Source organism: Metarhizium acridum, assembly GCF_019434415.1.
Source record: "Metarhizium acridum strain ARSEF 324 chromosome Unknown scaffold_572, whole genome shotgun sequence".
In the NCBI taxonomy this organism is placed as follows: domain Eukaryota; kingdom Fungi; phylum Ascomycota; class Sordariomycetes; order Hypocreales; family Clavicipitaceae; genus Metarhizium; species Metarhizium acridum.
Window position 1 is genome coordinate 232,090 of NW_027094042.1, and position 15,635 is coordinate 247,724.

Consider the following 15,635-nt stretch of genomic DNA (forward strand, 5'->3'; position numbering starts at 1 on the left):
CGTCCCTTCCTTTCCCTTAAAATCAAGGACCTTTTAACATCCTACAAGATTATTATTAAATAGAGTCATTTTGCTCCAAGCCCGCTCCAAGGGCTTGATATCAAGGGCTTAGAGTGGAATAACTCTTTTTAATAATAATCTTGTAGGATGACAAAGGTCCTTGGTTTTCCAAGAGGAAAGGGATCAGTGACTACTATATACATAAGAGGAACATGTGCCCAAGGCTCCCGGCGGGTCATGTGCTTACATATGTAGTCCGTGTAACCTCTAGGTCCTGTATCGGCGATGCCCCTTTGTTGGGCTTCACAATCTGTTGGGCCTTTTCCGTGTAACATGCATATATTTCTTTCGGCAAGAGAGTCAAACCGGACCGCCCGGACAAAAGATTCCATCGAGTGTGATTTTTCAACAATCACAAGTCCATTGGTGCCTCTCTGTCCCCGTATAGCACTTGACAGTATTCCCGAATCTACCGGGATAAATGTAAGGTCTGACGCAGCACAAAACGCAGAGGCGCAACACTCTTAATCTTCTCACTAGAGTCTTTGTCGTATTTGAAATACTTTGTGTTTTTCTTCTTGTTTCAATACGGTGTATAATGAAATAGCTAAGACTGTGCGGCAAACCGCGCCAGGATGGCACTCGCTTCGTGGCAGTATGTAGATGCTGCTTGGAGGGTGGGCGGTCCCGAAGATCTTGTTCAAGACTTGTTCGCAGTAGTGCTTGCATTTCAATATTTCTCTAGGGTTTTTGATTACTTTGCCATGCACCTGCTTTTTCCCACAAGATCTAACGCGCCTAATGAGACTGGCCCGCGCAATCTTACACAGAAGCTACGTAGCATCGCGGCACGGGACCGACTCTCGAAACCCGACGATAGTTACCAGGTACACAAGGCTCGAGACCTAGTTGAAGCGAGGGCTTCGAGGCCCAGAGCCTCACCGCTCCTTTGTATGAACAAGGGTCTCCTGCCCCGAGGGACTTGGGAGAAACCAGGGACCTCTACTATCAAAGCAAGTTATCAGATTGAAATCAAAGACAGTTTCAAGCCCTCTTGCACTGAGCCCCCTACCACACGTATTCGGGTTGCCGGCGGGGACGAAGCATTTGTGTCAGCGGCACGATTGGGTCTATATGTACTAGAGCCGTCACGTTCGGCAAGCTCCTTTGTTAAACTGCTACTCAAGATTCGTGCATCCAAGCAATCAGAGAGAAAAGCTGCAGCCCCAGGAAGAGGAGAAGTCGCCGTTGCCATCGCGTTGTATTTACGCCTCGGCATCACGTAGCTGCATACAGAGCCACTGTTGGATGAACTGCCTGGCATGTTTCCGTACCGCCTTGGGACGACACTGGAGGGACACGTATACAACACACAAGCCACATGAGAAGCCGTTCCGATGCTTGGATTAAAGCAGTTCAATAGTAGCCCGTGCTAGTACGGGTTTTATACAGGATATAGCTACCACGCCCTTCATAATGCTAAACAGGTGCTGGGTCAACGTGTACAGGCAGCAAGAAATGCGATGCGCATCTGTCCTTCAGACATGCCTCCGCAACGTCAATCCACCTGCTCCGCCCCCCAGTAGTAGGTGAATATGTCGACCCCCGAAAACACATCCTTGTAGACACCAGCCTTCTCGCCGTCTCCCGCGGCGCCCGCACACACGAGCAGCGGCATGAAATGCTCGCCCGCCCGCGGCGGATGCATCCGGTTCGCATGCGGCAGTTTCCGCCACGCCCGGAGCGCGTTCCAGCGGTCGTCCCTGCTCTCGGCGGTCGTGGCGCCGGTCAGAGCGGCGTTCCACTCGTCGGAAACGGCTTTGAACTCCCGTACGGACCCGCGGCTGCCGAACATGAGGTTGCGCATCTCGGCAAAGTTGTGCAGCGAGGCGAAGCCCGACCCGATAATGGCAATGTTCCTCTCGCGCAGGCGGGCCAGGGCGGCGCCCATGCGCAGGTGGTGCTCGGGGTCCTCCGACTCCAGGACGGAGACCTGGACAATGGGGATGTCGGCGGCCGGGTTGATGAGCAGCATGGGGACGAAGACGCCGTGGTCCCAGCCGCGCTTGGGGTCCAGCCTGCCGGCCAGGCCTTGGGCGTCGAGGAGCGACTTGATCTCGCGGGCGATTTGCGGGTCGCCCGGCGCCGGGTATTTGAGGGAGTAGGACTCGGGCGGGAAGCCCGAGTAGTCGTAGTACAGGTCGTGGCGGGCGGCGGAGGAGACGGTCGGCACCGCCGTGGACCAGTGCGCCGTCACGAGGACGATGGCCCGCGGGGCGGATGGCGTGCCCAGGCCGAGGATCTTGGGCACGCGGTTCTTTAGGGAGTAGACGATGGATTCGTGGTTCTTGTCGCCCAGGATGGGGAGGGGACCTGTGATGTTTCAGCTGGGTTTGTGCCTTTGGTGGTTGCGTGGAGAATGCTGTTTTTCTGTACCTCCCCCGTGCGAGAGCGCAATGACGGGCGCAACGGGCATTATAGTGGCAGTCAGTCTGCTCGCGGAAATCATAGACGTATTGACGGAGTGGGATAAAGCGACGAAAGAAACGGATTGGGAGATTCTCGTCATTCCGGCTGTCGTCAAGTTTATATATACCCCCCCCCAATCCCCCCCGGTCGGAATCATCCCATGGTTCCGAGTTATCAATCAGTAGTTTCGGTACAGTTCTGGACCCTGTGGCGCAACAGCAATTAGCAATGACAGCATTTCGCGCATCGTGGATGGCACTCTGGTAATCTGCCGCGCGGGGAGGTCCACCACATCACGCCTGTTTATTTGTCAGCGCCTCGATTCCGCCAGGCCACCACGTGGAGATCGACATGCGAGTTGTAGCTGTGGCGTATGACTTGAACCCCTCGGTTCTTCCCCTCTGCGGCTGTGAGATGTGCTAAAGACGTCTTGGACATGCTTGATGAATCGACTACGGCTATACAAACACCGAGACCCTGCCGTTGCCGGCCGCCACCGCTCTTACCCTCGATCCAATCTCCAATGGGCTGCCCTCGCTAATCATGAAGTGGCCCTTGTCCTCCTCCTCGTCCACCCTCAAGCCCAGGACCTTGTATATATTCCGACTCACCAAGTCCAGTGCCGACTTCTCCGTAAATCTCCCATTGCCGTTTCGATATGCGGTGCCTGCTTCAAAGCCCAGGTCGCGCACGTACCAGTCCTCCGGCAAGCCCACGGCAACCGTGACGCCCGCCGTCACGAGCCAATCCGCCGCAGTTCCATTGGTGAGCGGTGCGCCGGAGAGCGCGCGTCTCTGATCCCACGTCAGGGGCATGGGCTGCAGAGGCTGGAGGATGACGCCGACAGACGCCGCTGCCAGTTCTGCGGCTACGAGGTAGGACTCCGCGCCGCCAATAATGGCCATGTTGATCTTGGATTTGAGCACCTGCTCGACCTCGGACTTGATGCGTAGAGCAGAAGCGATTCCGTCGGCAGAGTTAATGGTCAACGCGAGAACGAGGTCGCCGGAAACGACCCTCTTCAGGTATGCTGCCTCGGAGTATGCTTCGGGCTCCTTGTCAGACTTGCCCGCGTCCAAGAGCTTCTTGCGCAACGCGCCAAAGGCTTCGCTGTAGCTCTTGTCGGCCATGCGGGCGTTCAAATCCAGGGTGTAGTGGACGGCGGCATCTTCTGCGAACACGGCGCCCCTTTCAAGGCTTGTGAGCGCAGAAGTCACAAAGCCGACACTTGTGCCGTGGTGCGTTTTTAGACCATTGAACTTGGGGGCGGATATGGCCCGAGTCACGCCATATCTTGCGCCGACACGAAGCTTCTTGTTAGCAAGCTGGAGGCCGTCGACGGCACGAGTGAACTTTTCCTTGGTGTCGCCATTGTCTGTCGAGTCTTCCGCATCGATTGCGTTGAGCCCAATGGTGCCGCCGACGCCGGTGAAGGAGTGAGTGAGGTAGCCGTTGTTGAGTTGGATAACCTTTACGCCGGCAGCGGTGGCGGCTTCAAATTCAGACTTGCAAGTTCCGATGCAGGTAATCTTTCCGTTGGATACGGCGACATTGGATGGCGTGCCGTCGGTAGTGTATGCGTCGTCGCCGGAGAGGAGGACCTTGGTGACGCCTTGGAAGAGTGCATCAGCGACTCGAGTCGGCTCAGACACAATGTCGGCGAGAGTGGCATCGGGGCCAATGGGGCCTTGAATCGGCTTGTCTAGGTACACAGGCGCCGTAAACTGGGCGGTACCATCAATCCAAACTTGCACGGGCGTGGCTCCGACGCTGAGAGGGTCGCTGTCCCAGACCACGACATCGGCATCATATCCAGGCTTGACTTTGCCCAAGCGCCGGCCCATGCCCAATTCATCCGCCGGGGCAGTCGTGACACTGGCGAGAGCAGCGTGATATGGCAACCCGTAGTGGTAGGCCTTGGCAGCTTCGAAGAGGACGTGCTGCGCGTTTAGAACGGGATTGTCGCTCACATACACGGGTGTCAGTCCTGCTTGGTATAACATCTTGCCGGCAAACTCGGAGCCAACATATGCTTCCATCTTGTAGTACATGTTGTCGGCAAAGAGGGCCGAAGCAGGCGGTCGGCCACCCCAGGTGCGCTTCAAGATCTGCTCAACCCATTAGTACTTTTTCGCTATTCATCGTTGAGGCCAATAGCCACTTGTCCACCCTCCTGAGCCGCGGAACATGAAGCTGGGCAAATAATTATTGCCTTGAGTTCTAATACAAAACAAAGCAGGTCCGGGTACTCGCCTCGGGAACAAGAAAAGTCTGATGAGCATGGTGAAAGGTCCGCACAGCAAATTTGAATTCATTGGTATGGTCGACCATGGCTTCCAAATCAGGCACAGTGTAGCAATGAGTGTTGATATGAACTTGGCCGCGCATAGCAGCGCCCAGAGACTCCCACGCAAGCTCTTCCGGGAGATAGCTATCCATGTCATCAACACCCACAGCCTCCGCCTTGTCGCACCAGTCATCCTGCTTTTGGACCAAGTCGCGCGCCTTCTCAAATGCGCGGCGGAACTCGAAGCTTTCGCCCAAGCGGCTAGTCATGCGGCCACTGGAAGAGAATGACTGCTTCGGATTCTCACCGCACGCCATCTTCATGTAACGCCAGTGACGCTCGGGGTCGGCTAACATGTCTGTAGCACTGAATTCGTTGCGGCCCTCCTTCTTGCCAACGGCATGCTTGATCAAGTAAGCCTCGCCACCAATATTGTTGCTCGATCCCGGCAGGATGAGCGAAGTAGTCACACCCCCGGACTTGATCACCTCAATCTGGGGGTCAAAGACGTAGAGTCCGTCGATGGCACGGGTCCATGGCGTAACGGGGCTAGAGAACTCATTACCATCAGAGTTGCCGCGGAGGCCAGGCATGGAGTAGACGCCCGCATGGCTGTGCATGTCAATGATGCCGCTTGTGAGAAGTCGGCCCTCTGCATTGTAAAACTGGGTATCCTTGGGCAGCGAGCTCGGCGAGATATGCCGCTCGACCTTTTTGACGAGGCCGTACTCCAAGTAGACGTCACCCTTGGTCCACTCCCAGCCCTTGCCCGCCCGAGCATCCTCGCTGCTGGTGCCCTCGACAGGCTCGCCAATCCAAATGGTAGCGTTTTTGATGAGCGTGGGCTTGCCACCGTCGACGAACCTGGCGCTCTTGTCACGACCCAAGCCAATGGGGTCCCGCGGCTTGTGCCGCAGCGTTTTGCACGTGGCCAGATTCTCGTTCAACTTTTCGGCAGAGAGTTTAACGGAATGGCGGTTGGAGAGCCAGATCTGCTTCCATTGCGCCAGGACAAGGAGCGACAAGCATGCGAGAGCAAAGAACTTGATGGCTCTGCTGCGACGAAGGCCGCGTCGGCCCCGAAGCCTGCCGCCATTGTTGCCAAGCGGAAGGTGCGACTCGGCCGAGACTTGCGGGGGCGAGTATGGCGTGTAGGGAGGAAGGCGACTTTTTTCGTCCATGGCTATGTCAGCTTTGATGTCGAAGGCCGGGATGCAAATATGAGATGGATGATAGGAAAGGGTCGATGATTGCGGCCGTTGCTCACATCAATAACGTGAGAAGACGCGACAACCCTCTGGTCGGTTGGAACTTGGCACACAGAGGCATGGCCCCACAGGAGCTTCCAAGCGGTCGAGCTGGCCGGGCAACTTTGGGGCGCGGTAACACCAGGGCTGCAGGGCAAAGCAAAGGGGTGCTGTACCCGGCCGGCGTGGTCCAGGCAGCCAGCTTCAACTTGGTAGGCGGCCTACCCTACAAGGTACCAACCCTTGGCAAAAATCGTTAACGATCCATCACAATAGAGCAGGTGTCTCATTGCTACTCTGCCCGACGGCAGCCTCACGTCTCTTAAGCTGCTGGAGGACGCATGTCCGATGCTTGCGACCGATGGCCCAAAGCACCCTGCTTGTTGTTGGTGGGTTCCATCTGCAGCCGAATATGCGCATGTCAGACTGGTAATTAAACATCAATTGATACTATTTTTGCAGCTGCGCCTGCTGTGGAGCAGCGCCCTCAGGGCAAGTTGTGCTGTGCTGTTGAAGGCGACCGTTGACGTGCATCAAGATGTGGCGTGATCCTGCCGCCTTGTCAGGTTTATACTCTTGCCATGGACACGGCCTCTTGGTCCTCCCTCTTGCCAGGTACAAATGGGACGAGATTTCCAGTGCAACTAGCATCTCTGCCTCAAAGTAATCCTTCCTTAATTCCACTCACAATCGTCGACGAATATCATGCCAAAATGCGAGCTACCACTGTCTTTGTCACCATCTTTGTCAGCTTGTGCCTGGCCCATCCGTTGGCAGACGCGTCTGGAGATAAATGTCCTCCAATGGGTGTAAGTACCGCCGGCCTTTGGGTGCTTTTTGAGACCGTCAAGTGTCGGGCGTTCTGATTAACATGTTAAGTACAAGGGTTGTGTGCGAATGGCCGGCTGTACATATGAGAAGGATGGCTGTGTTTACTGCAAGCTTGAATGCCAAGTTGGGCGGAAATTCATGTGACCATTCGCAGTTCCAATGCGAAGGTGGCAAAATGTAGCCTGCACGCCAGACTATCTGATCCGCCGGGAATCATGGGGAGACGCGTAACATGTATATTGCTATTCCTCACTAGTAGGTAATGTGCATAACTCCGTACCCAGGTAGTTGGCTATTATTTCCATTGTCGCCTGCCCCTCGTTTGGGTGAATACATGTTGATAGGGTATCGCAGCATTGGGTATTAGTGAATAAGAGCATAGATTATATAAGTTGTTGTGAAATGGTAAAAAAGTGAGTATAATTAATGGGAAACGGCATTATGGTTGTAAAGGTGGCCAAAATGAACCACCACCCACATGGCAAATGATCCATTCAAAAATTCATCTAGCCCACGCTCCAGCGTTACTTGTCCTTTGATAGGTTACTGCTATTTAAGGAGCTGAGATATGCCAATTCCTCAGTAGTTGACAATTGACTGTAATCCTTTGATTGGGAGGCGAACTAAAAAAAAGAAGACTGAGGGACACCGGATTTGAACCGGTAACCTTCGGGAGGTTCGTAATGAAGCTGAACTGGAATCCGACGCGCTACCGTTGCGCCAGCCCCCCACTGATGACAGATGGGCTATTATTGTCCTATATATAGCAGGCGCTTATATTCGGGGAAACTCGCACCGCTGTTGGAGAAACGGCAGAGACTCCACCGACAAATTTTCACATTTGACTCTTGGGCACGCTGTTAACAGAACGAACGCAACGTACTGGCAGCCAACAATGTCGCAATAGATATATTGCGCAAATGGCAAAACAATTCTGGCGACTGAACGCGACAGTCTATGGAGAGAGCGAGTATCTACCGTCGCGCATACGGGGGAATTGAATCACAGCAGATAGTACAAGTGTCGTAGAGTATATTGACACATGAAAGATGGCCACTGGCTACGCCAAATTTTTTTGTCAGACGGTAAGGCAGAGCGTCAAAGGGCCCTTTGCAGGCGCCTTTCGAGATCACCATCACCTTCACATGGCCTCGCATGCAGGTCTTTTCCATCGGGTTTCGGGAGGAACTTTGGCGGTATTCCTTCTTGGGGTCATTTCGAGTAGAGAATGGACAGTCGGTCTGCGGATATTCGTTGAAGCAGCCTTGGGCCGAAAGACTTCCTCCCATCGCACAAGTCCAAGTATTCTCCCCAAATTTCTATTCTAATGTTTCAAACAATTACACAATACCCGTAGTTACTGTGTCTTGCAACCTGTGCGGGCCATTTGTGTTGGCCGTTTCTCAGAGTGGTGGTATGCATATGCAGTTTCTCAACGCCGTTTTCTACGGCGGCGAGAGCATGTACACGAGACATCTAGAATTCCTTGCCTTATTAATTCTGGGAAAAAAAAAGGATGAGTGTGTAAATGCTCCATGTTAGCTGACCGGGGGGGATCCGGAATGAATATCCCAGAGAACAAGCGAATCACTGACAGTTTAGATGTTGTTTGTTAAACCAACTGCTTCTTGTGCCAAGTCTTTCAAACGGGTTATCTATTAGCCTTTCAATGGACAGTGTGCCAGGAAACTTCGTGTGATCCAAAAAAAAAAAAAAAAAAAAACAATAGGAAGGGCAGCGGAGGTCATCGCCCGCCGAAATGTTCAAGGGCACACACCACGAGTGTCAATTATTTGCCGTGGGGGTTTGTATTCAACCACGGGTCATTCAATAGCTTCGCCCCTGTGGCACGCTCCTCAGGTACCCAGAATAGCATTTTCCTTAAAAATTCGCGTAATCGTTCGGCATGACTCTCTTCACGTATACATTCTGGCAGCTCCTGGTCTGGTTTTCGCCTACTGGGTATCCAATCAACGTGTACATAGGAGCCTAATTCGCCCAGTTAATAACTGTTGTCACACCATCAAGATTACACTCACCATCTTTGGCCAAAAACGGCCCACCGTAATGGCGCAATAAATAGCACACTATAAGTCTTGAAAAGGAAGTGGCCAAAATATGTACCTCTGCGTATCATGTCCCGGCCAAACTGTCGAGGAGGTGCCCCAACCGGTTTTCACATCTAGTTGATACCTATTCTCTAACATATCACCCGGGTTTGCGGGATAAAAGCGCCTGGAATTATAGCCAGGGACTCCCTCTCCATCGACAGAAAGCTCTCGTGGAAGCACTTCATATGGTGAAGGGAACGACTGTGACAAAAGGGGCCGGCACCGGGGGCCGGACGTTAACGATGAGAAACATTCCCAGGGCATGCTCAATTCGCAGCGGTGGACGCGAAGTTGAGGACGCGGGAGATAAAAACAGGAAGAAGAGGAGGAAAATGAGTTAAACGATTTCGCATGGCGACGTTGGCAGCACGAGGGGCCGTGGTGAGTAGAGTGTAAAAACGGGTACCCGTGGGCACCCGTGGGTATCTAAGTTTTTCTTAGGTTATTTATAGGCTACCTATTTTATTATATAGGTAATTTAGGTATACTATAAGTAATCTAATATAAAGATAATTACCTTATAAATACCTATAAACGTATAATAATATAATATAATAATATAAATTAATTTTTTTATATTAATTATAATAATTAATTATAATAATTAATATTAACCCTTTAATATTTAATTATATTTATAATAAGTCTTAAGTTTAAAGTATAAAGTAAGTTATATAAGTCTTATTTAAGTACCTAAAAACACTTAATATTTTTAATAAATAATTATAAGTATCTTATTTTCCCTTATAAATTTATTTAAGTCTTTTTTCCTTACCTATTACCTACCTAAAGCCCACGGGTAAGCAACTCACACGGGTACCCATGGACCTTTACACCCTAGTGGTGAGCTGTCGGAAGGACCACTCCTTTTTTGAGCTAGCAGCGGCGTCTTGGCTGTTGGCGAACAGACTACCATGCGGAACCCTAACCCTGAAACCTCTAACCACCCTTGCCGCAGATATTGCAGCATTGATGCCAATCCCTTGCTCCATCGTCAATATCGCCGACCGCGGCACCCTCAGTCCAGTCGTCGGGTGCCAGTGCAAAACAGTGAACCCCCCCCGGAGGATGCATTCATGGCTGCACATGTAAGGATTGTATCTGAGGCACCACGGTGTGTTATGCAATATGTACTTTGTGCGCCCCGGCTCGTGAGGATTGATCTCGCAGGCGAGGATGGCTTCGTGGGCGAAACATTGCATTGATTGCAACATGGATCCATGGTGAACCGTGAAAGTTACCATCTAGAAAACCACACCAATGGCTCCTCTCCTTGAGCAATCCTCAACATCATTTTGTCTCCACGGCTCGAGCCCCGCAATTCCCCGCACGATCATCCATAATCCATTTGATGCCGGTGCTGCTTGATTCTCCAATATTCATCGCATTGCCTTCTTCATCAATTGCCCGCCAGAACCCGCTCATTCGGAAACCACAATGTCCGAAGCCGACACCAAGCGCGTCAAGACCGCCAATGAAGCTCCCTATGAGCTCATCTACTGGCCCAACATTCCCGGACGCGGCGAGTTTGTCCGCCTTTTATTTGAGGAAGCTGGGGTTTCATACATTGATACCGCCAAATCGGGCGGAGATGCTGTCCCGACGGTTCTCAAACTCATGGATGCTGACAACAAAGGTGATGAAATGAACCCTCCATCTTTTGCTTGTCCAGCCCTCAAACACGGCGACTTGCGTCTCTCCCAAACACCAAACATTCTTCTCTATCTCGGACCCAAGCTTGGCCTGGCTCCCACCAAAGGCAACGGCATCTACCACATCAATCAAATAGCCTTGACCATCTTGGACGGCTTCTCCAATGAGGTCCACGACACACACCACCCTGTAGCTGTGTCGGATTACTACGAGGCCCAGAGGCCCGAAGCCAAGAGGCGAGCCAAGTCGTTTATTGAGGAGCGGCTTCCCAAGTTCCTTGCCTATATCCAGCGCGTACTGGATGGGAAGGCGAGCGGAGATGGCCCGTGGTTGTACGGCGGGAAGCTGACATATGCCGATTTGGTGCTTTTTCAGGTTTGTTCCCATTCCTAGCAAAAGGCGGCTCAGAAGGAGAGACTGACGTAAATAACAGGGCATTGATGGAACGGAATTCGCCTTCCCCAAGACTATGAAGAAGATGCGAGATTCCGGAAAATACGACGGTGTTTTCAAGCTCTACGAGGTTGTCAAGGAACGACCCAACATCAAGGCATATCTTGCCAGTGATCGCCGCTCCCAGTATTCTGACGGTATTTGGAGGCACTATCCCGAACTGGAGGAGGACTAGCCACCTATTGTTGCAGGATGGTGCACACGAGTCCACAGGCAAATCTCTAGACTAGTTCAAAGCATAATTCGAGACCCGACCGGACGTGCTGTCTCCCTCTTTGGCCATGGTTTACAGGTATATAAAATTCGTGGCTACGGTTCGAGAACGGCTCACTGTTCTGCTGGTTCTTTTGCATCGTAAATCATAAAGGCGACAGCACCCCTGCCTTTGCCGCCATTTAGCACATCGCCTAATTTACCGAAATCTAAGCGTTTGATATAAAGGGAGACCTACCCGATAACTCATCGAATACATTTCAATACTAAAGTCGTTCGCCGTGTCAATAAGAATCTCGAGCCCATGACTCAACCGTGACATATACCATTTCCTCCACACCAATTTGCGGACATGTACCGCCCGTTCATGAAATGCGCTCCCTCACTCGCAAGCCATGACGCAGTGCAGCGCCAGCTGGCAGATCATACGAGTCTCGAAGGGTGAAGAAGCCTGCAAGCGAGATGGCGTATATCGGAACCGTGCTTGGGCAGGCAAGTCGTGGCCAAGGCTACACCACAGCAGAAATACTATTCGAGGGAACATTTGAAGATTGGGTGCAAAAGCTTGTGACCGTTGACGTTGCACGACTAGTCCTGTTTTGGAAGGGGCAACCCCGCCACGTCCGTCAGCTAGGCGTCATCAATGAACGCCAACTAGCGTGACGTCAAAGACACGTCTGGTGCAGCCATCGAACATTCAACATTGAACCAGACGACTTCGGCTTCTTTAAATGGGCCCATCGCCGTATCGACACATCCCACTTGTCAAAAGAAGCATTTCAAGACATGTGAGACACGATTTAATACGACTGCAACTTCTTGGGGTGCAGCGTTGTCAACCCATCAACAATCTCGCTCCTACCAAGTAAGGCTCCCAGGCATCGCTAGTCATCATGGATTGCTTTGGATTGTGCGGCTCGAATGACGACGACGTGGAGCGACAGCCATTGCTGCCTCAATACAATGAAGAAACGACGCGGCAAGCTCGACTCCATGAGAAGCTTCACACATACCAAATGCTTCGAGCCATGTCAAATGGCTACATGCCCTCGAATGAACAAGTCATCATTCACCTGCGAGCCCTGTTAAGTGCAGCGATTCTGAACCCTTCGGAGCAGAGCGCCCTCAGCAACTCAGGCCGCGCACTCATACGAACAACGCGACTATGGCTGCAGCATTTCATCGATCTGCTCGAGCGAAAAAACTCAAAGGATCAAATCCAGGATTTCATCTGGTACTTGTCCAAGGCGAGGCTGGATGTTGATGTGGCAAATGTGAGGAAAAACATGTCCAAAAGCAAAGCCCGTGCGGATGTTTCTGCAACAGTCGAGAGTCTGCGCACCGTCGTGTCCCTAGCCATGTTGAACAGCGACTTTCGAGTATTTGTTGCCGACTTGGCTACTATTGCAAGACAAGTTCTCCGAGACACCGCCGTCGCGTTGGGAGACGTATCGAAAGAGGTTGGCGATAAGCTTAACACTCCGGGTGAGGACATGGAAGCTCTGAAGAAGACGGATCAAGACGCGCAGGAGCCTGCATCTTCGGAACATGTAAAGGACCAAGCAAAGGACGTCGGTGAAACTGCCTACAAGGAAGCCGTACACGTCGGAGAGGAAGCCTATACAAGCTTTTCCGAGCATATGAATAAGGAAGCAAAAGACATCCTGGTGAACCGCCTCCGGAACGCCGTCAAGAATCTCCGGAAGAGGACTGACTACTCTGAGTCTCTGTCAACGCTGTCTGGACTTTTGCAGAAATATCTCAAAATATACCTGTCGGTGGGATCGGATGCAGTCGAGACACTAGAGGGCAGCATTCAAGACAGTAGCCAAGCTGAGAATGCCGTCCACAACTTTTGGCTCTTTGTTTCCTCCTTTGGTGACCGCGAAAGCTGGGACAAGGTCAGAGCATCATTTTCGGCCTTTGCTGAGCACAATAGAACGGATGAAAACCTAGATGAATTTGTGAGCCAGTTTGTCAACCTGGTCCAAGACATGCTCTCCAAGCCCGAGTTTTTCGACAACGTGGACGAAAGACTTGATGAATTACGTGATCGACTCAAGGAGCTCACGTCCGGGTCGTCAATGGGCGAGGATGCTAACAATCTCCTCCGAAGCGTCCAACACGCCCTTCAATCCACGACTGAGGACAAGGACGTGAAAAACATGACCTCGACCTCGCTACGCCTCGTCCACATATTGTTCCCGTCAGGAGAGATGGGAAACTCGGATCTCGTAAGAGATTGCATCAACACTTTCGTACCATTGCTGGTTCAGGCGGTGCAGTACATTCCAATTCCGCGGCTAGAAGTCTCGACGCCAGCACTGGACTTGCTAATGGAGAATCTCATCCTGGAGCCGGGACATACGGTCAACAACAGCTCATTCCTGCCGTATAATTTACAATTCTCAACCCGTAACGACATTGACATTACCAAATCTCAATTTGGAACTAGTTCCTCGGTGTTTTCTCTGTCCACCATCAAACTGGCCGGCATGTCCATTTCAGCCGATGACCTCGGATACTGGCTCCGGTTGCATTCGGGCCTCCTTCGTTTCGTCGACGAAGGCCTGACCAGCTTCCACCTCGACGAGCGCGGCATAGACGTCACCCTGAACGTGGAAATTGGGCGACAGCGACTAGAGGAGCTTGTCACCTTGCGCAGCGTGCATGTCAAGGTCCACCATCTGGAGTACACTCTCAGCAAGTCCAAGTTCTCTTGTATCGCGTGGCTCCTTAAGCCGTTTATCCGACCCCTTCTGCGGAAAGTGCTCGAGAAGCAGATATCGTCGGCGATTGATGAGGGACTGAGGACTCTGAACCGAGAGCTGCTGTTTGCGCGAGAAAGGCTTCGCGCAACTCGTGTGTGCAACCCCAGCGATCTCTGGACCTTTGTTCGCGCAGTGGCTGCTCGTCTGGCGCCGCCGCCTGATGCCGACATTCACACCCGAGTCGGCGTCGAGCCTGGGAAAGGCGTGTTCCGAGGGCGGTACACGCCGGGGAGCCTGGTCAAGGTGTGGGAGGAGGAGGCTCGCGACGCAGAGCAGAATATTTTTGAGTATCGCCAAGATGGCTGGCGTAATGGTATATTTGATGTACAGACCACCCCGGTGTCGTAGGGCGAAATAAGACGGAAAGGACCGCTTGCAATGGGTATGAAATGCGCCAACACAAGGAGAGTTTTTCGCGCTGGAGACGAAATACTTAGACAGTCTGCTGGAGGAAACTCACCCTTTGCCCTACAGCAGTATGACCAGAATAGGCAATACATACGCTGTAGATATTATATGTACCGTGCCGAGTGAGCTGGGGGGAACACCTTTGTCCAGTAACCCATGATAATCGAGTGTCGTGGCATACGGCTATTTGCCTGTTCGCTTTCATCGTGATTGGTGTAGCACCTGGCCGCAACGGCAACGCCGAAAACCCAGGATGAAGAAGGCCCAGTTTCAGTCAAGATAGCCCCCTTGAGCCTGTTGGGTATATCAGCTCATACGATATCACGTGTAGTACACGACTCAAAGACACTGCTGCGTCATCATGAGCCGGAATTCGAGCGGCCGTCAAAGTCGATCCGTCAGGCTGCGCATGGTCCCGGAGAGGACGATGCAAACGCTGGGTATGTGCCCGATGCCTGTTGCAGTTCTACTCATTGCGTCAGGAAGACACTACAGGGAGTGTCTTTGTCTTTGTGGGAGAATAATGGTGATGCAAACTTGGCCTATTGCTTGCGAGATGCTTGGAGTGTGATGCTGCTACAAAATGAATGCAATCTTTATTGTAAATATGTCGGTATTGAGACGGGGCGCGTGAAAAGCAAGGCCTACCGTGTCATGTTGGCTGGAATGGTAGAGCACTCGGGCTGCCAACAATGGCTTGTCAGGTTCAGGAAAATGTTTTCCTGCCTTCCTTCATGACAGTCGACCTTGGGAGAGCGCCTCTCCCCGCCCAAATAATCCAAAAAGCTGCCAGGTTGGGTGATACTCAACCTGTGGTTATGCCAACTGTCCCATTCAGCCGCAGAGCATGAAGTGTGTAGGCAAATCTGAACAGTTCGACCCAGCTGATGGGGCAACTGAGACAAGTATACGGAGTATATCTCTGCACTCTACCTTCTCGCAGCGAGACAAGAATCCGCTGCTTGGCTTCTTCACATACCACACGCTTGTGATATGTTGGCGATATCCTGCCCAGTGTGGGCTCAAACAGGCTCTCTGACAAGGCTCATCCAGTGTCGTGGAATACTTGTTGATTATCCGAGTACGGATCAAGATTTATAGCCTGGCGCCTGAGAAGCATGACCGGCAAGGGAACCAAGCTGGGGAGAAACTATCAGTATGCCTATCCAGAGTTGATTTTCTCCTCCTTGGC

At 52.1% G+C, this 15,635-nt stretch overlaps 5 protein-coding genes and 1 non-coding gene across 7 annotated transcripts; 3 read left to right on the forward strand and 3 right to left on the reverse strand.

Annotated features, from left to right (window-relative positions):
• Window positions 1–1,558: 1,558 nt before the first annotated feature.
• On the reverse strand, window positions 1,559–2,626 carry J3458_020203 (uncharacterized protein; the record flags this gene model as incomplete). The annotated part of the gene is made up of 2 exons (XM_066121903.1): window positions 1,559–2,373; window positions 2,437–2,626. The coding sequence occupies 2 exons, from the start codon at window positions 2,624–2,626 to the stop codon at window positions 1,559–1,561; spliced, it is 1,005 nt and encodes a 334-aa protein (XP_065973078.1).
• A 301-nt stretch (window positions 2,627–2,927) lies between these two features.
• Window positions 2,928–5,937, reverse strand: J3458_020204 (uncharacterized protein; the record flags this gene model as incomplete). Its single annotated transcript, XM_066121904.1, has 2 exons — window positions 2,928–4,577; window positions 4,723–5,937. 2 exons carry the CDS (start codon window positions 5,935–5,937, stop codon window positions 2,928–2,930), a joined length of 2,865 nt encoding a protein of 954 aa, XP_065973079.1.
• Window positions 5,938–6,554: 617 nt separating this feature from the next.
• Window positions 6,555–7,450, forward strand: J3458_022572 (uncharacterized protein). Of its 2 annotated transcripts, XM_066123068.1 has the most exons (3): window positions 6,555–6,812; window positions 6,889–7,089; window positions 7,189–7,450. In XM_066123068.1, the coding sequence occupies exons 1-2, from the start codon at window positions 6,585–6,587 to the stop codon at window positions 6,976–6,978; spliced, it is 318 nt and encodes a 105-aa protein (XP_065973080.1). In that variant the 5' UTR covers window positions 6,555–6,584; the 3' UTR covers window positions 6,979–7,089; window positions 7,189–7,450. The 2 variants fall into 2 exon arrangements, with proteins under 2 accessions (XP_065973080.1, XP_065973081.1); XM_066123069.1 differs by having other exon boundaries at window positions 6,555–7,089; window positions 7,189–7,278.
• Window positions 7,451–7,473: 23 nt separating this feature from the next.
• J3458_020205 lies at window positions 7,474–7,564 on the reverse strand. The gene has a single exon. It is a non-coding gene; the product is annotated as a tRNA-Trp (tRNA).
• A 2,634-nt stretch (window positions 7,565–10,198) lies between these two features.
• On the forward strand, window positions 10,199–11,767 carry J3458_020206 (uncharacterized protein). The gene is made up of 2 exons (XM_007817061.2): window positions 10,199–10,973; window positions 11,032–11,767. The coding sequence occupies exons 1-2, from the start codon at window positions 10,383–10,385 to the stop codon at window positions 11,224–11,226; spliced, it is 786 nt and encodes a 261-aa protein (XP_007815252.2). The 5' UTR covers window positions 10,199–10,382; the 3' UTR covers window positions 11,227–11,767.
• A 210-nt stretch (window positions 11,768–11,977) lies between these two features.
• J3458_020207 (uncharacterized protein) lies at window positions 11,978–14,661 on the forward strand. Its single transcript, XM_007817060.2, has one exon. It carries the CDS (start codon window positions 12,158–12,160, stop codon window positions 14,381–14,383), a length of 2,226 nt encoding a protein of 741 aa, XP_007815251.2. The 5' UTR covers window positions 11,978–12,157; the 3' UTR covers window positions 14,384–14,661.
• Window positions 14,662–15,635: the final 974 nt, after the last annotated feature.